Consider the following 25,361-nt stretch of genomic DNA (forward strand, 5'->3'; position numbering starts at 1 on the left):
AGTAGATTGGTGCTGCCAGGAGCAGATGTGTCTCATTGTCCTGAAAAACCCTAAGTTATTAAAATATTTTAAATGCCATATTCTGCAGTCCTTGAAAGATATGAAGAATGCCTATCTAACTGAAATATATCTCTATATATCTAGAAAATCTAACTAACATAACTACAAGCTTTACTATTATTGATGATTATTCATTAACAACCTATATTTTCTAATTATACATTATATTTTTAAATGAACTACACAATCACAATACCTTAATCAAGATCAGAAATACATATACATATAACAAAATTGACCTTAAAATCCATACCAATATAAATTATTTATGTCATGTTCTTGACTGCTCTGGCTCCTACACATCTTTCTACTCTGATGGAACTGGAGAAAATGATCCTGAATGAGGTACCCAGACAAATGAAGACACACATGGTACATAATCACTCATAAGTGAATATTAGCTGTAAAAGAAAGTATAATAATGCTATAGTCTACAGACCCAGAGAGACTCGGTAGCAAGGAGAGTGCGCACCGCACACCCAGATCTTTCTGGGAAGAGGAAATAGAAGATGTTTCCTAAGTGGACTGAGGGCAAGTGGTGATGAGAACATGAGCAATCAGGTTGCTAGGGCACGGAGTGGGAGAGTGCTGTGGGTACATTTCAGGGTCAGTGGAAGCCTGGCACGGGGAATCCCCCAGAATTCTATGGGAAGGACCCCAGATTAGATGAACTGGCCATCTCCTGTGACCATATTGGTGCCTGGCCCCATTGTCATCAGAGCGGCACCAACCAGGAACTGATAGAGGCAGAGACAGAGACCTACCACTAAATATTAGGTGGAGTTTGGAAATCCAGCACTTTATTTCTTAAAAATAAAATAAAAGTCAAAATTAAAAATTACCAGGAAAAAATTCTTAGGAAGATATCTTAAAGTTAAGCCAGGCCATATTGTTTCCAAATTCAGTTGGTAACTTACTATTAAAAATCTTGCACAGATTGGAAATGACTAATCAACATTAGGAAAATGTAATTGGGAGATCTGCCCTCATGCTGTTCATGGCTAAAAATTTCTTCATGTCCAATTTTAGCAATGGTGTTCCAATGTGATTTTATTTTAATGATTAGAACTGCTATATTGAAAAGAAATCAATTTATAAATTTCCTAGTCCCTGCTGATGATTTCAGATACACTAGTCTGTATCACTTTCCGTCTTCAGTGAGGAGCATTACCAAAGTCTTAGGGACTTCAAAACACAGGAAACAGTCAAATAAAAGGCGAGGTATAGTCCAGAAACACAAAAGTTTGTATGAGTAGGAAATTACATTAAAATTATTTGTGATTATTAGCTTTATACATCCATGTCTTTTTTTGGTTTTAATGTTTAATTTTGGTTACTCTTTTTAAATAAAAAAAAAACAACCTTAAAGCTATAACCTGTGAGCACTGTCTTCATCAGAGTCTGTGACAATAACAAGCAATATTTATACCAGGCAACATGCAAAACACTTGTTTGTTTTTGGAATATGTTCAGCTGGCTTATCTTCATAAACACTCTGAACAAAATGAAATGGTAGACTAGCTGTTGTTTTTCAGTATGATGGAGACAATATGAAGCAAAGCTTGTACTTAGCCCATGCCCATAAACCAGGTGGCAGGGGCGCATGCCTTTAATCCCAGGACTGGGGAGGCAGAGGTAGGTGGATCTCTGAGTTCTAGGCCAGCCTGGTCAACAGAGAGAGTTCCAGGACAGCCAGAACTGCACAGAGAAATCCTATTTACAAAGATAAAATAAAGTAAAATGAAAAAAAAAGAAAGAGAGAAAATCATTTGTGTTTTAGTGATATAATTCTGACAGGAGAGTATTATGGGATGACAGGTTTGATATTAACATTGCCCTCAATCAGCTTCCTTCTGGATCTCTTTCCTCATAGTTGAAGGATTAGAATATTTAGTTATACCATTTTTTTCTGAAATTTTTTCCTGTCCTGTGTCCAAATCAGATCTATAGCTATGATTCAATTGTTAATTCACTTTGAAGGAAATAAGCAGAGCAGGATTCTTTGATTTTAGATGATTATAGATATAAAATATCATTTAATTGTATTACATCAAAAACAGTTAATCTAAAGCCAGAAAATGCTTATTTTTTTCATTTTAAATGTAAAGGTTGCTGACTGACAAAACATACTGTTAACAGAATTAAACATTATAGTGAATTATAAATTATTAATGTTCTCAAAGAGTTCTCTTTTTTAATGAAACAGTGTTATTGTTAAATAACAGTTTGAATCTCTGGAGCAGTTTATAACTTTTGCTGTGCACTTCCAGTACTGAGTCCTAAATTTGACAGCTGTTTCTTGACTGATGCCCTCAGTATCCCCTGCTTCTATGTGGTGGCATTCGGACCCTTAGCTCCTTTGTTCACATCATATCAACAAGCACATCACTCACTTCATCCCCAGTGAATTTTCCAGACTCCTTTGCTCTGCTTGTACATACTCACCAAACAAAACATGAACTCCAGGGAATCCATAACTTGGGGCTCTCCTTTTGAGTTGTCTTTCAGGAAACTGCTCTCGTTTTATACTAGTCAAGTCACAACTTGTGCATCTTTTTCTCTTTCCTCTGTCCAACTTCAGAAAAATATCTCTTCTTAAATATAGTTTCTTTGCTGCTTAAACAGCATTTTCTATTTTTACTAAAAGATGCTTCTTTGCAATAAAATGGTTTTGGTGGTTTCAAAGAGATAGGAATTATAAAACATATATTTTTTCCTGTGCTGAAAAAACTCACAAGAAATATATATTCTAAAAACATTTGCCTAAAAAGAGAAGGAAGAGTGCAGGACATAATTAAGCACACCTCGGAACTCATCCTGGCACAAGGAGTGGGATGGATGGGAGGAGGAAGAAGAGTTAGAGGCCCAGAGGTTTAGAATGGAGAGAGGTGAGGAGGAAACATGGATTAAAGACATCCTTCCGTAGGACCTAATCGATCCCAGTGGGGATGCCTGATCTACGAACAGTTTAACTTCCTTGTTTAACAGGTACAATGCCACTTCTGCTGTGATTCAGGTTATGAGATTCATGTTTTTATTTGTTTTCTACTCCTTGTACTTTGTTCAGAAGGCATACTGGAAGAGTTGGAGCTATTCAGGCAGAGCTGGTCTCCTCTCAGTTGCTGTTATCATCTTAAACTGTTATCTCTCATCTGAGTTGTTTTTTTTTTTCCCAAAAAGCCAAATATTTCTACTTGTTCATTCTTTCCCCCTGAGTTTTCCTTAGAGAAACAGGATAACTTTCATGCTTGATAAACTCTATAATCACGTCAAACCCCTGGAGCTCAGAGAGCTAGAATGATATGACCAGGGCTATGGAGCTCATAAATGAATTATTGAGAACATAGTCAGTATCAATAGCAAGTTTGATTTTTTTAAATTAAGTTGTAGCATGAGATTAGAATTGTGACATATTTATAGAGGAGGTTTATGGAAAGGGTAATTTGAAACATTCATGTTGATTTGTTTTGTAAATTTCTAAGGAAAGGGTACATCCATAATAAAATTTCCTTGTTTATTATCAACTTGTGAAAATGAAAAATGTGGCCTATTGCTATATTAATTATCCATGAGAATAAAAAATTATTGTCTATTATAATTTTAGAAGTGCAAAGTGATGGCTTGGTCACCCATTCACCCAAAATGTGGTAGGGTTCACTTCTTATTTCATAAATCCCATTTATCTTTTGCTTTATGCTTGCTGTGTTACATTTGGCTAGTAATAAATGACTTTTCTTCACCTGCAGAAACCTTCTTTATTGGTAGTACGTCTCTAAGAATATAATCATGATATATTAAAAAATAAACATGTAAATTATAATCATCTTACATATTTCAGAATATCTTTGAATAAGGAGAATATACCATTTAAAAAAACTGCTTCGGATATATTTGACTTGGGAAAAGTTAATCATGTGAAAATTGTTTATTTAAATCCAGTGTTCTAACAAGTTTTTGATGTTTATACATATGAGCTTTGTTTGGGGAAAGTTCTTTGTTTAAGTTAGACTGAAATCATGACTTTAAAACACAGGTAAGGATGGATAAGGAGATTTGTAACTTAGAGGATCCTGTTTTGCCTATTCACTAAGTGCCTGAAGGTCTGCTTTGGGAAATGCTGTCATTTGACCATGAGATTTGTGTGTGTTTTTCTTCTTTACATTATTTATTTGCTTATATTTCATGTGCATGTGTTCATGTTGGCATGTATGTGTGAGCACAGTACACATTCTTGATGCTTGGAGAAGGCAGAAGGAAGCTTTGGATTCTCTCTAACTCCAGTTACAGGTGGTTGTCAGCTTCCAGGTGGGTGCTGGGAACTGAAACAGGGGCCACTTGAAGAGCAACCAATGCTCTTTACTGCTGAGCTATTTACAGCTCCTCTAACTATGAATCTCTTAAAATGTAAAATTGCTATCTAAAGTGGTATATAATATATAGCCATGCTTTTTGTGCCAATGCTGATAGAAGTATAATGTTAAATTCTGAAAATGTTTTATGTCGGTCTGGAGAAATGGCTAAATGTAAAAACAACTTTTCATATGTGTGTGAAATACTTAGTTTGAAGCCGCAGGACCTACATAAAGCCAGGCAAATGTATCCACCCACACACACCCACACATCTATATACATGCAAACAGATATGTCATACAGAAACATAAATGATATATACATACTACATGAAATACATAAATTAAAAAATTGTCAGTGCTGCTTGTATACTTTTTTCCCCATGTTTAGTTCACATTCTGTTTTATGGCCATGTTCTTTCTATTTTAGTGAGAAGATTTATTCCAAATTAAGTAGGTTTTAATGTTAAAATAACAGACACAGGGACTTCCCTTCTTGTGAAGTTTGTATATACAGTTTTTAACATGTGTACTTAAATATATTTTAACTCTGGTTGATAATCTTAGGTTATCATTGTATCCAACATCACTACATTGAATATTATTTCTCATCCAAACCATGACTTTTTGGAGAGTGAAAGATTTGCAATAATTCTACCAGAACACTAGAATATAGTTAGATACATATCTTTAAAAGTGTGTATCTTTTTAGACATACATTGTAAGAACTAGATTTCAGTCTTCTTAGTGATCTTGTTTGCCCACATTTTAAAGAGAATTGTAAAATTACAGTTGAGCAGTACACCAGATCTGGACCATAAGAAAGGGTACAAATTTGTAGTTTAGGACTGGTTTGGAAGTTAGGGAAGTCTCTGAACACCCTCCCAATGTCACACATTTAGTTTTGTGGGCTATTTCAATTAGGTCACTGGTAATATAAAATAAAGACAATGTACGTATTTATTACATGAATATAACCTGCTCAGACTGTTTCTTTGATGTCTTTTATTATTCTTGCTTCTAAGCGATGGAGACATTTAAAGGTATTAGAATTGTGTTACTTTGGTGGTTTTTTTCCAAAGATATGTACCTAATTTAATGACAAGCTTAGAATTTGTCTTATGTGTTAGATATAAGAAGCCTTCGACTTTTTTGTCTTGTATTTGTTATTTTTTTATTTTTCAGATTTTATTATATTTGTTCTATGACTGTTTTTAGAAATATCTAATCCCATTCCCACCTTCATGAATATATCTAGATTTCGTTCAAGTATTTAATAAAATCATTATGCTATGAACCACACCAATTTTACGCTATCTCCAATAATGAGAAGTTATTAGAAACATTGCTAGTTTTCAGCTAGCTATAAAGTACTAAAGCTAGCATCACAGCACTGTGGCCAATTTGACCTCATGGGAAATATTAATGTGTCTTGGTTTTCCAGTGAATCTTACTGCTATTCTGATGAAACACTTACTGCTCAAAATAAAGCCAAGTCTTAATTCTGAAAATTTGAATTTAGGGCAAACAATACTAATTTTATGTTTGTTCCTATCTTTAAAGCTGTCTACTTCTGCAAAATAAAGTAGTTGAAAACAATGTTATGTTCATTGCTAAAGAGTAATTGTTTTTTATTTTGGTAAGGTCTTTCTAGATATGACATTTGGTGCAGGAGGACACACAAAAGCTATTCTGCAGAAGGAACCAGATATTACTGTCTATGCTTTAGACCGAGACCCAACAGCCTATGCAATAGCCAAGCAGCTTTCGCAAGTGTATCCGTAAGTAACTCTCTATTTAACTTTGGTGCTAAGTTCTACCAAGTTTGGTTTATCTTTCTGGAATTTGCTTTACCTTGACTGTTGGTCTATTTTTTCATTACTGGCTATTTCACTGTTCACATCCGTCACTGCAAAAGAAAGAATTAATGTAAATGTGTTTATAGTGCACATAAAGCAATGCCATTAATGCACACATACTTTCTAAATTTGTGGGAATAAAATATAAAGGACTCCAGTATGTAAGATTAACTATATGTTGAAATTTCCACAAAGAATAATTTGACAATGAAAATATTGTCAGGAAATCACTCTTGTTAGCTGTATTTAGTGACATTTGCCTCAAGTATATACTGCTCACTAAGCAGAGACATGCTGATCTAAATCTTGAGCCTGGGAAGGATATCAAGATATCTTCTCAAAATATTACACAATATAATACAATGCAAAAATTACTTGCTATAAGTTTAGCTGAATAACATGTGACATCTCACAGAGTATCTGTATCTCACAATATTGCACCTGCTTTCTCTGAATTTTCTCCAATTCATATGTAGTGATTTATCCTTTAGTCAGAACTAGTAGACTCTCACTCTGCCCCCTTTAAAACAAATAGGATCACAGAGTTGGTCCAGCAGGCTAGTGTGCATGCCTCCAAGCCTGACTACCTGAGTTCAGTCAATGACTCTCACTTGGTGAAAGGACAGAGCTAACTGCAAGTCTTCCACTGATCTCTTATCTTCCCATACATGCCTTGGCATGCACACTCACATGGACCCTCATATGTGGACACACACAGCACATCCTAAATATTGTCTTACTGAGCAATCATTAAAGAATACGGTGGCTTACATAGTAAAATCTGTATCGTATGGTATTTGTAATACTTTATTCTAGAAGAGACAGTGTCTTGGGCGACTGCTTCCAAGTATAAGAACTATTTTCAGCCAACGAGAATGTTATTCTCTCACACTCCGCACCTGGAATCAGGAAAATAGAATGGAATTTGAGAGGAGTTCAACTGTTGCTTACCACTGTCTAGCAATGGGACGGCATGGCTGGTGAAACAGCACAGTATGGCCATGGGCAGGTTTATCCAGAGTCTGAGAGTATAGTATTCTGCACTCGGGAGAGGAGGGGCGTCTTTTCCACTCTCTCAGCAGATTTTGCAGATCTAAAGAGGAAGATTCACACTTTCAATGAATTTTTCAGTAATGTACATTCTTCTGGAAGTCTCTTGGCTCGATCCCATTTTCTTTCTTCTTCTAGAAATAATAAGAAAATGTAGTTCAACAACAAATTGTTATTCTTTTATTTTTTAAACCTTTCTCCATTCTGCAATGTAACATACATAGAAGTACTTATTTTTAAGTGGATTTTATTTTACCAAGCATAATATTTTTCGCTTTGTAGACATGGAAGCTATTAATGTTAGACATATAAATGTTTAAAAGAAATAATAATCATCTAGCTGTTTTTATTAAAAATATTCAAGTTAAACAAATGAATATCAGCAAAATAATTTTGATTTACATTTACTTGATTACTGCTTTTGCATGTGTGTACCACAGTACATATTTAGAAGTTAGAGAACACCTTGTGAGAGTCAGTTCTCTCTACAATGTGAGTCCACAGGCTCAAACTTAGGGATTGTTGTTCAACAGCAATGAGCCATCTTGCTGGCATAAGAAAATAATCTAAATATAAAATACTGTCTAAGAAATGGGCTAATGACAATTTCTGTAAAAGTAAATATTCCTTTAAGCAATTTACATAATTTCTGCTTTTATATTTATAATTTCAAAATGCCTTACAAAAGTAAATAAGAAATTTGAAAAATATTCACTCATCTTTTCTTTTATAGTTATTTGACCTATAGTTAAGATCTCCCAAAATAGGCCAAATATGGCTTATCAGTCAAAAGCAAAGGATCCCTTTTCAGTTCCCAGAACCCATGTAGGGCAGTTCACAACCACCCGTAACACAACCCCAGAAAATCCAATTTTCTGTATTCTGCCGACAGCTACACTCACACATGTACCTTACTCCCACCCAGCACACATTCACACACACATACATGTATGCATAATTAACAATAAAAAACTGCATATGATATGATAAAATAGCTATAAACTTGGAAATCCATGTAAATTTAAATACCTAATACAGGAAATGGTATAAAAACTCCATTCACGCAACGGACTGAGCTCTTAAGGTCCAAATGAGGAGCAGAAGGAGGGAGAACATGAGCAAGGAAGTCAGGACCACGAGGGGTGCACCCACCCACTGTGACAGTGGAACTGATCTATTGGGAGCCCACCAAGACCAGCTGGACTGGGACTGAATAAGCATGGGATGAAACCGGACTCTCTGAACATGACGGACAATGAAGGCTGATGAGAAGCCAAGGATAATGTCACTAGGTTTCGATCCTAATACATGAACTGGCTTTGTGGGAGCCTAGCCTGTTTGGATGCTCACCTTCCTGGACCTAGATAGAAGTGGGAGGATCTTGGACTTCTTGCAGGGCAGGGAATTTGGACTGCTCTTCAGTACCTAGAGGGAGGGGGAATGGAGTGGGGGGAGGGGGAGAGGAGTGGGGAGAGGGGGAAGGGAGTGGGGGGAGGGGGCAATGTGTGGGAGGAGGGGGAGGGAAATGGGAAACGGGGAGGAGGCAGAAATTTTAATTAAAAAAGAATAAAATAAATAAATAAAAGAAAAATAAAAAAACTCCATTCACAAGAAGCCCTAAAAGTAAATAAAATTGTTAATAACAAGTTTATCAATGTTTTATTTAAAGTGTAACTTTATTAACTGCAGTACAAGATCTGAACAAACAGAAACGTATTTGTTTGGGGGTGGAAGTACTATTTTTGAAACCCCCTTTTTTTCTGAAAAACATTTATCCATTAAGCATCTTAATTTCATCTTAACTGATATTTGTTTTTTATTTGAATGATGTGATATTCATTTATAGTAGATAGGAAGAGCACCGTTTTGAATAACAAGCAGAGGAGACATTTACTGCAGAAGTCAGGTGATGCTGTGAAGACTAATGGGTTAGGAGGGCATTGTCATGAGTCCCAGGGAGTGTTTGAGAGCCTGGAGACAGATTCCAATAAGTAAAACCAGCTTAAAAAAGACAAAGATGTGTGTGCTTATTGATAAGATAGCACATTATTAATATAGGACTGATCTGCCTTTTAGCTTTACAGAAAACAATGACCCTTTGTTTTTCTATTACATTAAGAAGTGCTTCCATTATCATATGTACTCACACATGGGTGGTTTTAAACATAAAGCAAAGAAAAGCAGCCCACAAACCACAATCCCAGAGAACCTAGACAACAATGAGGACCCTGAGAGAAGCATACATGGATCTAATCTACATGGGAAGTAGAAAAAGACAAAATCTGAGTAAATTGGTAACATGGGGACCTTGGGAGAGGCTTGAAGGGGAGGGGAGATGCAGGGAGGGGAACAGAGAAAACTGTAGAGCTCAATAAAAATCAATAAAAAAATTTTAAAAACCCAGTGACTTCCAACAGAGGGAAAATGTATGAAAAAGGTGGCAATAAAGTTCCTAAAAGTAAACTGACGGAAGAACATAGGTTTGAGAAATTAGCCTAACTACAGTCACAGATCTATGAATCATAATTTAGAAAAAATATTCTATAAAATGAAAAGACCTGGTTATAAAGTAACACACTAGTTTTTAAACAGAAAAATTTAAAATGAAATATAAAAGGATTAATATGTTAATATAGAATGAATTTTTAAAACTTGATAAGAAGACCACAAAATCCAATTGTTAAAATGGACATAAAAATTCTTGTTAGATTTCTTCACAGATTTGAAAAAAATTGTCTCAACAAAGTAGCGGTAATGGAGGTAATGAAATTATAGTTGTACACTATGGGGAATGAAATTAGAGTGGTACTCTGTGGAGAAGAACATTTTTGCTTGTGAGGATATAGGGAACATATCATTTTAAAGGATATTTCTAATATTAATATAAAGATATGCTTTTTTTAAAAAATGAAAGTTGCCTAATAAAAGAGGAAGTGCCTAACAAGACCCTTCTTTAGGCTTCAACAGTGTATATATATTGTATGCATAGTTGACAGGAAGCTTAGAGAAGGGAACGACATTTAAAAGAAGCTATATTTATATGATCGCATCTTTGCATATTCATGTAAATTATAATATACGATGTATATTATATATATACAGTGTGTACATGCATACATAAATACCTTATTGTATCAATAGTATAAAATGTATACAATGAAAAATTTGAATGGAAGTCATTTCTGGGAATACTGGATGTTTATTGGAATATTATCTTCTTGAAGGAAGTAACCACAATTTATTTTAGAGAATATAGTGGAATAAGTAATTTGTTATTTTAGTATGAATATCTTTTGAGAAAGTAAAGGTAATTACTTCTTTTTATGTATTTATGTTGCTGTCATTTTAAAACATTTTACACTTCTGAAATTTTTTATATTATTTACGCGATCAAAACCAAGCATTTTCTCTGAAAACTGAACAATTCAGACAAATGCTGATTGTTCTGTTAACCAAGCTTAGCTCTTTCAGAAGAGATGACATGTTAGATTACCTGCTGTTTGGAAACTGGACCTTTCCCCAGTTCCTCCGAAGACTGCACTAAGGAAACACATTGAAACTGGAGCAGTAGGGCACTGGAAGATGGATGTTGAAGGCAATTTAACCACATGTAGGCTTCTTTCTAATTTCTGGAGGAACAAGATGCGTTCCATATATTAAGTCCAGAAAAGATAGAAAAATGTTTGAAGAGTGAAATATAAATTATGCTGATTTCATTATTGTATTTTTAAGACATTTTTAAAAGCCTAGCTTTATTTCAAAAGTTTCCTGCATAGCGATGTAATTAGAGAATTTATCTGTATGATGCAATATACCCATAATTATGTATTTATCGTCTTTACACTAGATGTTTGACATTTGCCTTCTCTTGTTACACTGCTATTTCTCAATTTTTGTCATATTTGCATATGAAGTCAAAAAGGGGGCAAGTCTTTAATTCATGGCTTCAGGTTAATTTTTATGCATTCTCAACCAAATGACAGTGACTGGACATAATTTAGTTATATTCTCAGTCAAAGCCAAAGCAGGTGAGCCTGGTTTTCATAGCAGCTCACTCAGGTCATAGTCTCCAGGAAGCAGAAAAAGAGAATCCCTACACTACCTAAAAGACATCCTTTTCTTGTTTATTCCTTCTGGCCCTCACCTATAAGATGGTACTCACTACATTCAGGGCACACATGCTCCCCCATTAATTAATACACTGTACCCAGAGACGAGCTTCACTAACTTAGATGATTATCTGTACCATTAGGTTGGTAAGATTAGCTATCTCATATGAGAATATCTGCGAGACAATGGTAATCCCTAGTCTCCAACTGTTCTGGATCCTTTGCAAGGTTTTCTCCATTAACTTTATACAGCATTCACAGTTCTGATAAAACACAAATATAATTAAAATAGTTCCATAGTTTAAATATCTTGTGCTTTTCCATTGCTCTTAAGTACAAAATCTTGAACAAGGTTATGCATGATCAGCCCTAGTTTACCTCTTTAGCATCTCTCTCTTCTGTCTGCTCTGATGACTTGTTTTATGCTTCCTTTCAATGTGCTATTCTCTTCACTGTGAAGGATCTTTAAATATTCTGTTCTACTACTTATAAACATTCTGTCCTGTTCTAACAGTCCTGCTTCCTTTATCAAGATAGCATTCATCTGGTCATGGCTGAAATTCATTTCCTCTGGAACTCATCACAGATGTTCTAGACTAGAATAATACTGATATCATGTTACCTTCGAACATACTGTACTTATTAACTGTCATGATCATGACCATAATTAAGTGCTTATGAAATTATTTTGTTCCTATCTATTTTGCCTTGCATGGTAAGCTTAGTGATGATATAAGCTACAGGTTTTAATTTCTTTATAGCTCTCAGGACTTGGAAACTTCATGAAAGCTAGTTAGTACAATGCAGGCTTATGAAATAGACATAGTCATCAAGTCTTGGTATTTTTAAACCAAAGTTCAATGGTTTTACTTTCACAAAAAATAACTTATGCTATAATGTTGATATCCCATGGGCAAAGGTTATTTTTACAACATCCTTTTTTAGACATCTTTGTGTTATCAAAAATATATGAAAAGGTAATAGACCACAATCTGCAGTTCAATGATATCATGTCATATAATTGGATGGGCAGGATCATGGCGAGGCTCTGGGGGGGGGGGGAACGTGATCAAAATACATTGTGTGAAAAATTTTAGATTAAATATATTTCTAAAACAAAAATGTACATTTTGAACAGATAAATAGAATATAGGAAAATATTTTAACAAAATTGCTTCATTAGAAGTAACCTTAATTTAACTTCATATAATACTTAATATTCTTATTTCTTCCATTCCATTCCATAAAATGCTGATTAAGACCCCCAAATCAGTTTCATGACTTATTAAAAAGACATATTAAGTAGGTTGCTAAACCTGATTATCTCAGGATTTATAGCTGTCTGGTATTGTATTAGTTTCTTTTGTTTCACTGTGACCAAATACATGACAGAAACCACAAGAGGATAGATTAGATTAGTTTTGACTTGTGATTTTGACGCATTTAGTTCATGGTGTAGTGGCTAAGTTCTTGCTATGAGAAATTAGGCCCAGCAATGCACAAGGAATCAGAGAGCCAGAACTTCAAAAGCTTGCTCATGGATATCTCCTTTTGCCAGTTTGATCCTGCCTCCTGAAGGAGATAAGCTTCCCAATACAGCACAACTAGATGAAGTAAGTATTCAAGCAGTGAACTTGGAAGGGATGTTTCAGACTATAGTAGGCGCCATTGTTATCTTATTTTAAGATGAGAAAACTTCCGAACCGAAAGGTTGAGTAACTGACTTTTTTCTGACTGGTAAATGATAGAGTTAGATGTGAGGAAGCTGCATTCTTGCCCCAGAGTTCTACCTGAAGAAGGAAACGAGGTAGATGTTACAATGGAAAATTTGTAACAATTTTATTTCTACACACAGAGGATGAACAGGGAGTAAAAGAATATGAACTGTTTGGGCTCATAAACCAGTGAACAAATGTATGTTTCCAAGATGAAGTCATTTATCCACGAGGTAGACCATGAAGTAGAAGATTATGGGTAGAATTACTGATCATGTGTTTGCCTTTCAATACTATAGGTTTTCAATTAGAAACTAATAAACTGTTCTTTCTATATGACATGGTGATATAGGGGGTTAGACTACTTTCTTTATACTTGCCAAGTCACATGACTAAGAATTCTTGAGGGATCAGACCCAATTGTATTATAATATTAAGTTCTGTCCCACGCTTTCTCTAGCTTTTGACAGTATGGCATGATGTCCTTATTGACAAGTTCATACTTAGAACCACAGTCTAGTTACCAAAAAGAAAAAAAATTACAAGTCTCATTGTTTTTTAATTAATTGTGTGCTTTTCAATAATGATTCATTGATAGCTACTTTGGTATAAATTTGTCAGAACTTTTAGAATTCCATTAAAATGTGAAGCTAGAGACTGTTAACAGGAAGTAGAACTTCTTTTTTTGTTACTTTAGCAGTTTTTTGTTTGTGTGTGTGTTTGATTGATTTGGGGTGTTTATTTTTTGAGACAAGATTTCTTTGTGTAGCCTTGGTTGTCCCTGAACTAGTTCTGTAGACTAGACTGGACTCAAGTTTATAGATATCCAACTGCTTATGCCTCCCTGGTGCTGGATTAAAGGCGTGTGCTTCCACCGCCCAGAGAAAGTAGAAGCTCTAATAGGTGACTGAGAAATGAAAATATTTTCAGTCTATTGTTAGTTACCTTCTGTCTATGACCAAAGTACACAAACAGAATAATTTAAAGGACAAGAATAACAAAATAAAAAGCCCATAAAAGTCAAAAACAAAAACAAAACCATGGCATTCATTTTGTGTTGGCCAACTACTCATAGACATGGAGCCTACCCTGGAGTGTGGTTGATATAATACACTGGAAAAAACTGATGTTCCCTTTGCCAGGAGGTATATATAACATTTGGTTGGGGGTGGAAGAGATAGCCCAGACCAAAAAGACAAATATATGTTTTCTCCTCTGTGGATGTTGGCTTTATTTTTATTTTTATTTTATGTGCATAGGTATTTTGCTTTCACACACCTATCTGTGAGAAAGTGTCAGAACTTCTGGAGTTGGAGTTACAGACAGTTGTAAGCTGCCATATTGGTGCTGAGAATTGAACCCAAGTTCTCCGGAAGAGCAGCCAGTGCTCTTAACTGGTGAACCATTTCTCCAGTCCCTGGATGTTAACTTTTAAGCTTTCAGTTATCATCTGTGCTACAATCCAATTATCCACTGAGGTTATTTACCTAGTAAGGAATTGGGATGGGTGCAGGGTGGAGAGGATCTCTAAAGGAAGAAAAATAGATGGTAGTGTTGTATAGAGATAAAGGGGAAGTTAGACTAGAAGGATTGAATAGGAAGAGAGGAGTAAATAGGAGGGACTCTAACAGACACTAAAGCCCGTTTGAAAACCTATATGGTATCTGTTTTGAAGTAATTGCAGCATGATAGCAGAGTCCCTGGAATGGGCTTAGTGGCCTTTATAAAAGTTGAAGGAAAGTACCTGTCCATCTACTTTAAGGCTACAACCTTCATTTTTGCTTCTTATACTCGATAGGACACAGTAAGATGTCCCCTTTTGAGGATAAGACATGCCCTTAGGAGAAACTGAACTGAAGATAACTTCAGCTTAGACTTTCTGACCTTCAGTATGGAACACATCCCTGTGTTGTAGCTTATTCAAGTCTGTGGCTCCTTAGAGCACCATGAACAGACTGAGAGAACCGTTCACAACTCCAAGTATGACTCCACTAAATTATATCAATTTTTTTTACCCCTCTCTGATTTACATTTTAAAATTAATTTTTAAAATTGACATGTAAAATAATGGTTTTGATTTTAGCATTTGCACATACATTGTAGATATGATGTAGCCTTATCATCAGAGCAGTGGTTATTACCCACAAGCAGTCCCACAAGATCAAGCCTATTGACACACCGTCTAAGAACTGGGCAGACACTTGCTCCCCAAGGACTCATGAATCCTGCCTGCCCTGTGTAGTCTTAGGAGATACTATGGTAAATAGAAAAGAGAAGTGTAACTCCTGTGGAGGGCTCCATTTATGCTGCTCTTAGCAATTGTCACCTGAGTTAGGGCGGGAATTCGGACTTTTGAGATCACCCATTCTCCTCAAAAAAGCTCCTCACATTCCTGTAAGTGAGGAGTTCCCTAACAACATCACATAATTTCCCATCAGGACTTGTGTGGGATCAGTTCCTAGGTCTGTCTTTGCTGGTTATCTAGCGTATTGGCACTTGTTCACATCTTCCTTTGGAAAGTAGAGCAATACTGTCACCTGCTATGTTGTCCCTTGCTCACGCTTCTGCCACCTGACTCTCAGTATCCCTTTTCACTCTGCCTATGGTGGTGGTGGTTTTGTGAATAGCAGGTGGCTGATTCAGCCTCAGGCCACTGGACTGTGGGACTGTTTTAGCTAAAACTTTGCTGTTCTTACTACTGTGGCTTTGTAGTTTGAGATTGGGTATTGTGGCACCTTCACTAACTCCCTTCCTGAGATTGCCTTGACTAACAAGATCCCTTTGCACTTCTATAGGAAATTTAAGAGTATTCTTCTCTGTTTCTGGAAAATTTTTTGTTATTGTTTCTCCATTATTCTTGCCTTGTGTCCTGAGTAGCTCATATTTTATGAGATTCTTTTCTATGCATAAAGCAAAAAGGACAACTGAATGGGGCAGAAAGAGGGAATCAGGGATGTGGAGTATGATGAGGGTTGGCATAGAATGAGTTATGCATAAAAATGCCATCATAATCTTCATTGTTTTAATGCTAACTTAAAAACTAATATATAAAAAAGAAAATTTTCACAGCAAGAAAAAGGCAAACATGAATTATTTCCCATGAGTCTTTGTTCTTTGATTCCTTTCTTCTATATGCACATCATGCTGACTTGTTAAAATATATTATTTTCTTCATTGAAGAAAGTTTAAGATTTTCTGGGTTTTGCTTTTAACTTTTGGTTCTGAAGCTTAAATTTTCTGTAAGCCTAATTATACAAATTACATCAATTATTATTTAGGGCATTACTAATATAAAAGGACATGCTTTGCTTATTGCAAATACATTTTGGCTTTTATTTCCTAACAAATGTAAGTTTCATTGTAGACCTATATTTTAATACATCTACACTGGCTCCCAATTAGTGTTATAGATTTATTCATAGAATATTTGGCTTAAAAATTTAGAAAACTGATTCATGGAATTTAACATGCATGTTTGAAATGCAAATTATATTTATATTATGATAACTCTGAGAAAATGAATTACCCTCACCAAATTGAGATAATCCATTTTCATTGCCTACGTCATTTGAACATACCCATATGGTAGAAGATTAGAATAGCAGCAGCTTGCTCGTTATAACACTTGCTATACCTAGAAAGACTTCATTTTATCTTGGGTAAACAGTATATATTTAGAGGCATATTTTATTACATATGAGAAAAATTTTAGTAGAAGTCTTTATGTTTTCACTTCTAAGCTATTAAAAGAATGAAAACAATAGTTATATTTTTTCAGACATCATAGAGTAATTAAATTAAAATGAGTGCACTCTAATTACATGTGTAATCCTCCTTTTCTTTCTTCTCCCATTTTTGCCTGATATTTAAAGTAAAACTGAAACCAACAGCTGCTGGATTAGATTATCTAGTTTCGTATTGTGACTTTCTTTCCCCCCTGGGAGAGCAGAATATATGTTTAATGCACAATTCAGCATCCATTTTACTGCCTCCTGGCTATGAGGCCATCGGCTTGGCCTGGGGAATGTTGACAAGCCCAAGATCAGCTCCTCATAGTACAAGGAGAGCTCATTATCTAATAGGTGAGTAAACTTTTGTGAGGCTCAGAATGTAAATCTATGGGTGGGAAGTCCCAAGTACATTCTGAAGCTAAATTTAAATTATGTTTGGAATGTGTACTCTCATCTTCTCCAGTACTTACTTAATTCAGTTCATGCAACTGTATTTTGGGATACATATTAAACCATCTTTTGGGCTTTCACCTAGATAAAAGGATCCACATAATCCCTTCTTATTCTATCAGGAAATACAGATATTGAATAGGTGTTTACAAGAGAGTAACAAGCTTTAGGACTCTGTCTTGGGTGTTAAGGAAATGTACTGAGTGATTTTATAAAGGTGGCTGAACATTAAATGAAGTTCTAGTACCATTGTAACTAATGTTTATGAAAATGAGCCTTTTATATATGGCCTATCGTGAAGATTTCATTGTACAAGTTACATTCAATAACAAGTTACCATTGGCCTATTAAATGTGTTACTGATTGCTTTAAATTAATGTTGAAATAATCCTCTATACAACTTACTTACTCCATCTTTCTAAAGCAAAGTCGTATTTTCCATAAAACCATTAAGAAAATTCCAATTTGATTTAAATGTGCCTCCTTTATTCTGTATCACAAATTATGCAACATTTATTCGAGATCTTACCGTATTCTGTTTGTTTAATTACATATGTCATATGATCTTTAAAGTATGACTGTGTCTTGTACAATTAATGGCATATAGTAGATACTTGCTTGTTATCAAATGTGTGTCTATCTGGATGGAAAAGTAAGTGATGATTTCCATTTTTGGTATCTAGTTTATATAAGAAGACTTTTATGTACTAATTTTACCTTGTCTTCCATTTAGCAATGTAAATAGAACTCTCCTAAATCTTCAAACCATAGTTAACATTTTAAATATATCTAGATTCTAGAAAGAACAAGGGGCAAACATCAGATAAAATTTCTCATTAAATATTCATTCAGGAATATTATGTGACACATCTTGTTAATATAGCCTGCCTTCCAAAGATCCCAAACTCTGGTCCATAGTAACAACATGTACTTTGCAGAAACTGGTTATCACTACTCTTTTGCCTTGAGCTTTTTTTTTTTAATGGAGACTTTTGTCTATGCCTGTCTTTCTGTATGCATGTTTGTATAGTCATTACAAAATGTTTTATATCATATTATAAAAAAATTTTACTTTAGTCCCCAGTAATGCTAATCTCCTATATTTTAACAGAGTTCAAAAACATTAAAATTTAGCATTTCAAACTCTTATATGTAAAAATCATTTATTTGAAATAGAAAGAAAGTATTATATGGTACTTTATTATCACTTAATAATTAAATATGACAGGATTAATAATGTAAAATACAAAGCACATTTTATATTAACACAGTTAATATCTTCAAACATAATTTCAACAGTTGTATTCAGAGAATTATATTATGTTCAATGTGTAGGCTCAGCATTGGATTTTTTGCATTAAAACTTTGCAATCCTATTGGTTATTGGAACACTTTTGGATGCTTTCTAACCTTCCTTTTATCAGATGTGAAAGGGTTTATTTGTTAGACATAGAGCTACTGAGAGAATTTTATCTTTTTCTGCTGCAGTCTCCACAGCAATTCCCATGTTAGAGGCATCCCCAGAAAGTTTGTCAAAGGATTTCCACCCACACTGTGAATACCTAACAGGGCTTGACCTATTTTTTTCCCTTATTAGTGTAGCATATCTACATCATTGGGAAAAAATAGAATAATAGCTATCCTGAGCTTGAAGTTTCAAGTTTATCTCGTGTGTCCAAGGAATTGGAGTGTAAACTAAAACTTTTCTTTATTTCTAAGTAAACCATTTAACTATAACACACCACAAACTCACATCTGGCTTAATCAATATGGTGATGCCAGGCTTGGTCCATTCCCTTACTTCAGTGCCTTGTGACATAGTGGACCATGTTTTCCTTCCTTTATACCTGGATTATTTGATTTTCTTTCTTCCTGGATCACATTTCTAAGCTCCTTATTGGTCACTTTTTTCTCTTCTTCTAATATTTGTTCTTTGGGGCTGGTCATACAGATCTCTTTCCTTCATTCAGTAAACCTTTCCAAGCCTCAGAATTAAAATATACCTAAACATTGATAATTATTACCCCCACCCTGTCACTGCCCTAAATAAATCTCTCTGCATTCTTTCATCTGCTAGTTATGTTCAGTTGCTATGTTCTTGTGCTTGATGCTGTCTCTATTGTAGAGTATGAGCTCCTTAAACACAAGACTGACATTGAACTCTAGTTTGTGTTCAAATTCTGCTTCTTTGATGGAGGAGTTAATTTCATTGGTTAATAAAGAAACTGCCTTGGCCCATTTGATAGGCCAGCCCTTAGGTCGGTGGAGTAAACAGAACAGAATGCTGGGAGGAAATGAGGCAATTGCCATGCCTCTCCTCTCTAGGTCAGATGCGATGAAGCTCCAGCCCAAGATGGACGCAGGTCAGACATGCTGAATCTTTCTGGGTAGGACACCACCTCGTGGTGCTACAGATTACTAAACATGGGTTAAGCAAGATATGAGAGTTAGCCAAGAAGAGGCTAGATATAATGGGCCAGGCAGTGTTTAAATGAATACAGTTTGTGTGTTGTTATTTCTGGGGCTAAGCTAGCCGAGCGGGAGCTGGGTGGGACAAAAAGCAGGCCTGCCCACAGCTCCTTCTACACTTCTTGAATTCAATTGGAATAGTCTTAATACTCTGCACAGAGATCATAGAAACAGTAAGTCAAAGAATGGGCTTCAAATAGCAAACTCTAATTCTAATTCTAATTCTAATGTAAAGGGTATCATTCCTAGAATGTAAAAAACCCCTTTCTTTAAAAGCAGATTACTGTGCCATGTGGTAATTTCCTTTATTCTAAGTTAACTAATTTGTCATTGCTTTAACATTTATCAGTGACTTCCCATTGCTTAAACTTACAAAACTCCAGTTTTTTTTATATAGATTTTTGCATCTTTTGATCTTAAATAACAGCATAAATATTGGCATTTTGTTGATTTTTTTTTTAATGGCAGAACAAATATTAGCATGTTGAGGAATTATAAAGAAGGAATGTAGTATTGATCTGCTCCATGCTTTTGTCAAGGGTTCAGCCAGGGATCTTATAGGGTTAGTAGTGCTACTCCCAGGGAGGCCACCCTAAGCAGCTGCAGTATATAATCCCAGGAATCAGCCCACCCTTTGCAAGACATGGTTGGCTGGACCACCTCAGTTCTTCCTATTGTTTTCCAGGTATCTTATCACTGCCATAATTTCTGTATTACAAGTCTCTGTTATTAAATGAATCCTTTATGATTTGAAAGATAATTATATTAAACTTTATGACCCAATTGACACTTTCATCTCATTAATAAATTTAAAGGCAGAAAGCCCAGATGTCCGTACAAGTTTCAGGTGATTAGAGTCAGCTCCATGATTTTTCTTGCTTGGACATCTTCTCTTAGCAACAAAAGAGACATCTGTTACTGTTAAAACCATCAAAGTTGAAAAACACCTCAAAATCAGATGTTTTGTTTTACCTGTATTTTTTTCACTTAAGCTCTTTATATGTTTGTTTATACCTGATTTGATCGCATGGTATTATGTAATAAATTGTATTATTTTGGGGGGACTGAAGGGGTGTCTCAGTAGTTAAGAGTAATTGTTGATCTTACATAGGACCCAGATTCGGTTCCTAGCACACAATACTGGTTCACAACCATCTGTAACTCCAGTTACATGGCATCCAGTGTCCTTTTCTGACCTCTGAGGGCACCAGACATTTATATGTCATACATACATATATAGAGACAAAACAGTTATAGACATACTCTAAATTTTTAATTATATTATTGGAAAGGAAACCATTTTGTTCTATTTTTCTTTTTCTTCTCTTTTGCTAGTATTAACATTCCAGTTCCTACACTAAAATGTTAATATAAAAGCTTAATTAAGAGTTACATTCTGAGCCGAACAGTGGGGCACACACTTGTAATGCCAGCACTCAGGAGGGAGAGGTAAGCAGATCTCTGTGAGATCGTGAGATTGAAGCCAGCCTGGTCTACAAGAGCTAGTTCGAGGTCAGGCTCCAAAGCTACAGAGAAACCCTGTCTCAAAAAACCAAAACCAAACAAACAAATAAATAAATTGTGGAATCTATGCTTACCTTTGAAAGCCTATCTTGACTATTCAGTGTACCTTGGTATGTGTGCAGATTATGATAGACCATGAAACCTGGAGGTTGCCATTGGCTTTTGTCTTCCTTGTTCTCTCCTTTATATTTTGAGATTTTGAGACAGAGACCTCATTAAACGTGAAGCTGATGAATTTGGCTATACTTGCTGACCAATGAATTGTAGAAATCATCCTGTCTCTTTGTCCCTGGTGCAGGATTTGAGACAAATCACCACGTACAGCATTTACAAAGGGGCTTCGGGTCTGAACGCGATGCTCATACCCCTGTGGCAAGCACTTTACTGGCAATCTCTCTATGTCTGCAAACCTGCAGTGGGGCCACCCACCTCTCATTCTAGATACTACTGATTTATATTTTTTTCTCCTTATTTGATTAGTCTTGGTAGACCTTTCTTATTTTTGTTACTGCTTTGTCAAGAAATTTGCTTTTTTTTTTCCACTAATTTTTATATTGTTTTTCATGAATCTACCCACAGTTCCCTAAATTCTGGGATTTGGAGTATACACAGCCATGCCCCGTTTCAGTTGGATTGGTTAAATAAGATAAGTGCTTTTCATGTTTACCAAATACTAAGTATAGGCTGTATTTACTGTACAAATATTGTGTTTATTCCTCGTACACGTGATGATTTCCATCTGCTCATGTTGTTGTTCTCATCAACACACTACCTTTCATCTCTTCTCGTTCTCAGTTCATTTGGTGAAAAAGTTCTCTCAGTCTCTGAATATTCTGCAGTCACTTTATTTGTGATTTGTTTTGAAAGAGCCTCTCATTGAGTATAGGATTCCAGGTTGACGGTTGTTTTTTGTTTTGTTGTTTTCCCTCCTGTTCTTCCAACATGTTTTTCCAGCCGTCTTGTAGATTGCATTATTTCTGACAAGAAATATTTCATTATTTATATATTTGTTACACTATACATAATGTATTTTAAGATTTTTGTTTATGACTAGATTTATTTAATGTTATTATTGTAGGACTTAGAAGCGTTTTCTTTCTGCCTCCTGTGCTAAAATTCATGAAGTTTAGAAACTTTGTCATTTTAATGTCTGTGTCCCATCTCCTTTAGATGTTTGCTGCATGTATATGGTAGCGTCGTGCTGTCTTTCCATTCAACAGTGTCTTCCTTTTAATGTTTCTCCTGGGCGTGTAATCTCTTTGTGGTGTTTTCTTTTCCTGTGTTTTGTTCACTATTTTTTTTTCTTCTGTGTTGGCTAATCTTTAGTAGATCTCATCCCAAAGTTATCCCAAAAGTTATGATTACCATCCATATCAACATGACTTTTTAAGTAGTTTTCATAACTTTAATTACAGCAGAATTTCTTCTCACTTCTGGTATATATGCTGTTATAGTGTGACTGTGCCAGTGACTTCTATTGTCTTTGTATGTTCTGAGTCTCTGACTGTTTGTTTTTAAGTTTTCTCTTCATTCTAGATCATCATTTTCAGTTTCTTTCTATACGTAGAGTTTCTTAGTTAGATGTCTATTATTATAAACTTTGTTATAGGGTGTATATTTTTTCTACGCTTAAATATCTTTTGAATTTTGTTCTAGTAAGTCTGTAATTTACTTTGAGAAAGTTTGATGTTTTTGATCCTTGATTTGAGCTTCTAAAGGTAAAAGAGTACCCTTTAATCTAGAACTAGTTCTGTTCAATTTTTGCCTCAAGATTGGATAGAATTGCAAGTTTTTCTGCTATAACTCTTGAGGAAGTGAACTTCCCACAAGTATGTGTGTATATCGGGCTTATTTTTTAGTTCATTTTGAGATGTTGGTTTTTTGACCCTCGTTATTTCCTTTAGTTCATGTATGTATCAGTTGTAAGCTGCCTGTAAGTGATTCTCTAGAACCTTCTTGTTTGTTTGTTACTTGTTGAATATTCCTTTTTCCTCATTGACAAGAAGGCATCTATGGTTTCACAGACTCACTTTTTCTCAGTCAGGATTTTCCTCTATAGTCTATGCTAGCCTCAGACTTGAGAGGCCAGCTGTGCAAATACTTGGATTACAAGTCTGTCTTACTTCATCTCAATTTCCCTTGCTTATATTTCTGTTCAATCTCTACAATAACAGAAGTTTTGGAAAAATTTATGTCTTCCCTCATGGAGTTCCCCTTTCTATTATGACAATCTTTCGGTGTAAAATCCTTTATTTTATGCATTCTGTCTATGTTTTCTTTCCTTTTATTTTTGAGATTATAATATAATTGCATAATTTCTCTCTTCACTTTCTTATCTCCCAACCCTTCCATATAACCCCTCATTGCTCTCTTTTAAATCTGTGGCCTTCTTTTCAGTAACTATTTGTGCATGAATATATGTAAATGTATGAATATACATTTATAGATATCATTATGGGTATATATATATATATCATACATAGACATACATGCATATAGAAATATATGTTTTTCTAAATACACAAATACAATCAGCTAAATTAGTATAATGTTCTTATATATGTGTTTTCAGGGTTGACCATTTGATACCGGATAACTAATTGGACTGCCCTTCCCTAGGGAAGACTATTTCTTCCACTCTCACCCCTTCATAGTGAGCTGTAGTTCTTTGTGTGGGGAAGAGGCCTCCTAGCCTTTCCTGTTCCATGTTAGCATGTCTACTGTTATTGTCCTTGTTCAGCTCCTGTTTAGGCAGACATTTTAGTGACTATTTGGTTGTAACTTCTGACATTCCTAGGAGACACAGTCTCATAGTAAACTCCACAATCTTCTGGCTCTTACAGTTTTACCACACCCCCCCCCACACACACACACACACAATGTTCCCTGAGGCTTAGGTGAAGGAGCTGTTTTGTAGATGTATCCACTGGGATTGGGCTGCACAGTTGTGCATTTTGATTGGTTGTGCTTTTCTGTAATGGTTTCCATCTAATGCAAAGAGAAGTTTCCTTGATGAAGGATGAGGGCTACACTTACCTGTGGGTATAAAGACAAACATTTAGAGTATGGTGAAGAGTAACTCTGACTTCTGTTTCTATATTTTGTATGAAGTGCAAAATTTTTCCTTTTATTTGACCATTGTAATAGTCCTGTGAGTAGAGGTTTAATACTTACCAACAGTTTAAATCACTCTTTCTGAGCTGTGTTGGGTCTTCACTCTCCTCTTTTCCTCTTTTTTTTTTTTTTTTTTTTTTTTTTTTTTGGTGAAGTTGACATTTATTTTTGTCTTGAAATGAAAGAAAAAACTCAAAAAGAAAAAAATATGTATTGTTTTTGTACTCCACATAATCGAAATTACTTTTATGTGATTTATACATTATTTATGTAAACTTCACAGTACGTACACACAAACACACATTTGTTATTTTTATTTTTTCCCATTTTGTTACTGATGTACTTAGTGCCAAGTTCATATAATGTGTCTCTTTCATTTCATACTAAAAGTACACCAGTATCTTTAAAGAACTCTTCAGCCGGGCGGTGGTGGCGCATGCCTTTAATCCCAGCACTCGGGAGGCAGAGGCAGGCGGATCTCTGTGAGTTCGAGTCCAGCCTGGTCTACAAGAGCTAGTTCCAGGACAGGAACCAAAAAAAGCTAAAAAAGCTACGGAGAAACCCTGTCTCGAAAATCAAAAAATATACAGTCTTCCAACCAATAATCCCTCTCACACAGGCCTTTCCATCTACTCTTCTCTGTTTTTGTCCCATTATTTCTCTAGTCAGTTCTAAGAAAAACACTACTCTGTGAGTTTAGCGATAAATAGTAGAACTGCTCCTTTTTTCTCTCTTTTTAATTGTTTTTATTGAGCTATATATTTTTCTTCACTACCCCCCCCATTTCCATAATCCACACTCTCCCTATTTACTCAGGAGATCTTGTCTTTTTCTACTTTCCATATAGATTAGATTCATGTGTGTCTCTCTTAGGGTCCTCTTTTTGCCTAGGTTCTCTGGGATTGTGAATTGTAGATTGGTTTTTCTTTGC

The 25,361-nt window shown here is 35.2% G+C and overlaps 1 protein-coding gene across 4 annotated transcripts in view; it reads left to right on the top strand.

Annotated features, from left to right (window-relative positions):
* The window catches only part of Mettl15 (methyltransferase 15, mitochondrial 12S rRNA N4-cytidine), a 175,956-nt gene that overhangs the window by 67,281 nt on the left and 83,314 nt on the right, over positions 1 to 25,361 (top strand). For all 4 annotated transcript variants that reach the window (XM_057781042.1, XM_057781040.1, XM_057781043.1 and 1 more), the window contains exon 4: positions 6,054 to 6,190. In XM_057781042.1, coding sequence (XP_057637025.1) covers positions 6,054 to 6,190 — 137 coding nt within the window. The remainder of the gene's footprint in view (positions 1 to 6,053; positions 6,191 to 25,361) is intronic.

Source organism: Chionomys nivalis, chromosome 9, assembly GCF_950005125.1.
Source record: "Chionomys nivalis chromosome 9, mChiNiv1.1, whole genome shotgun sequence".
Classification (NCBI taxonomy): domain Eukaryota; kingdom Metazoa; phylum Chordata; class Mammalia; order Rodentia; family Cricetidae; genus Chionomys; species Chionomys nivalis.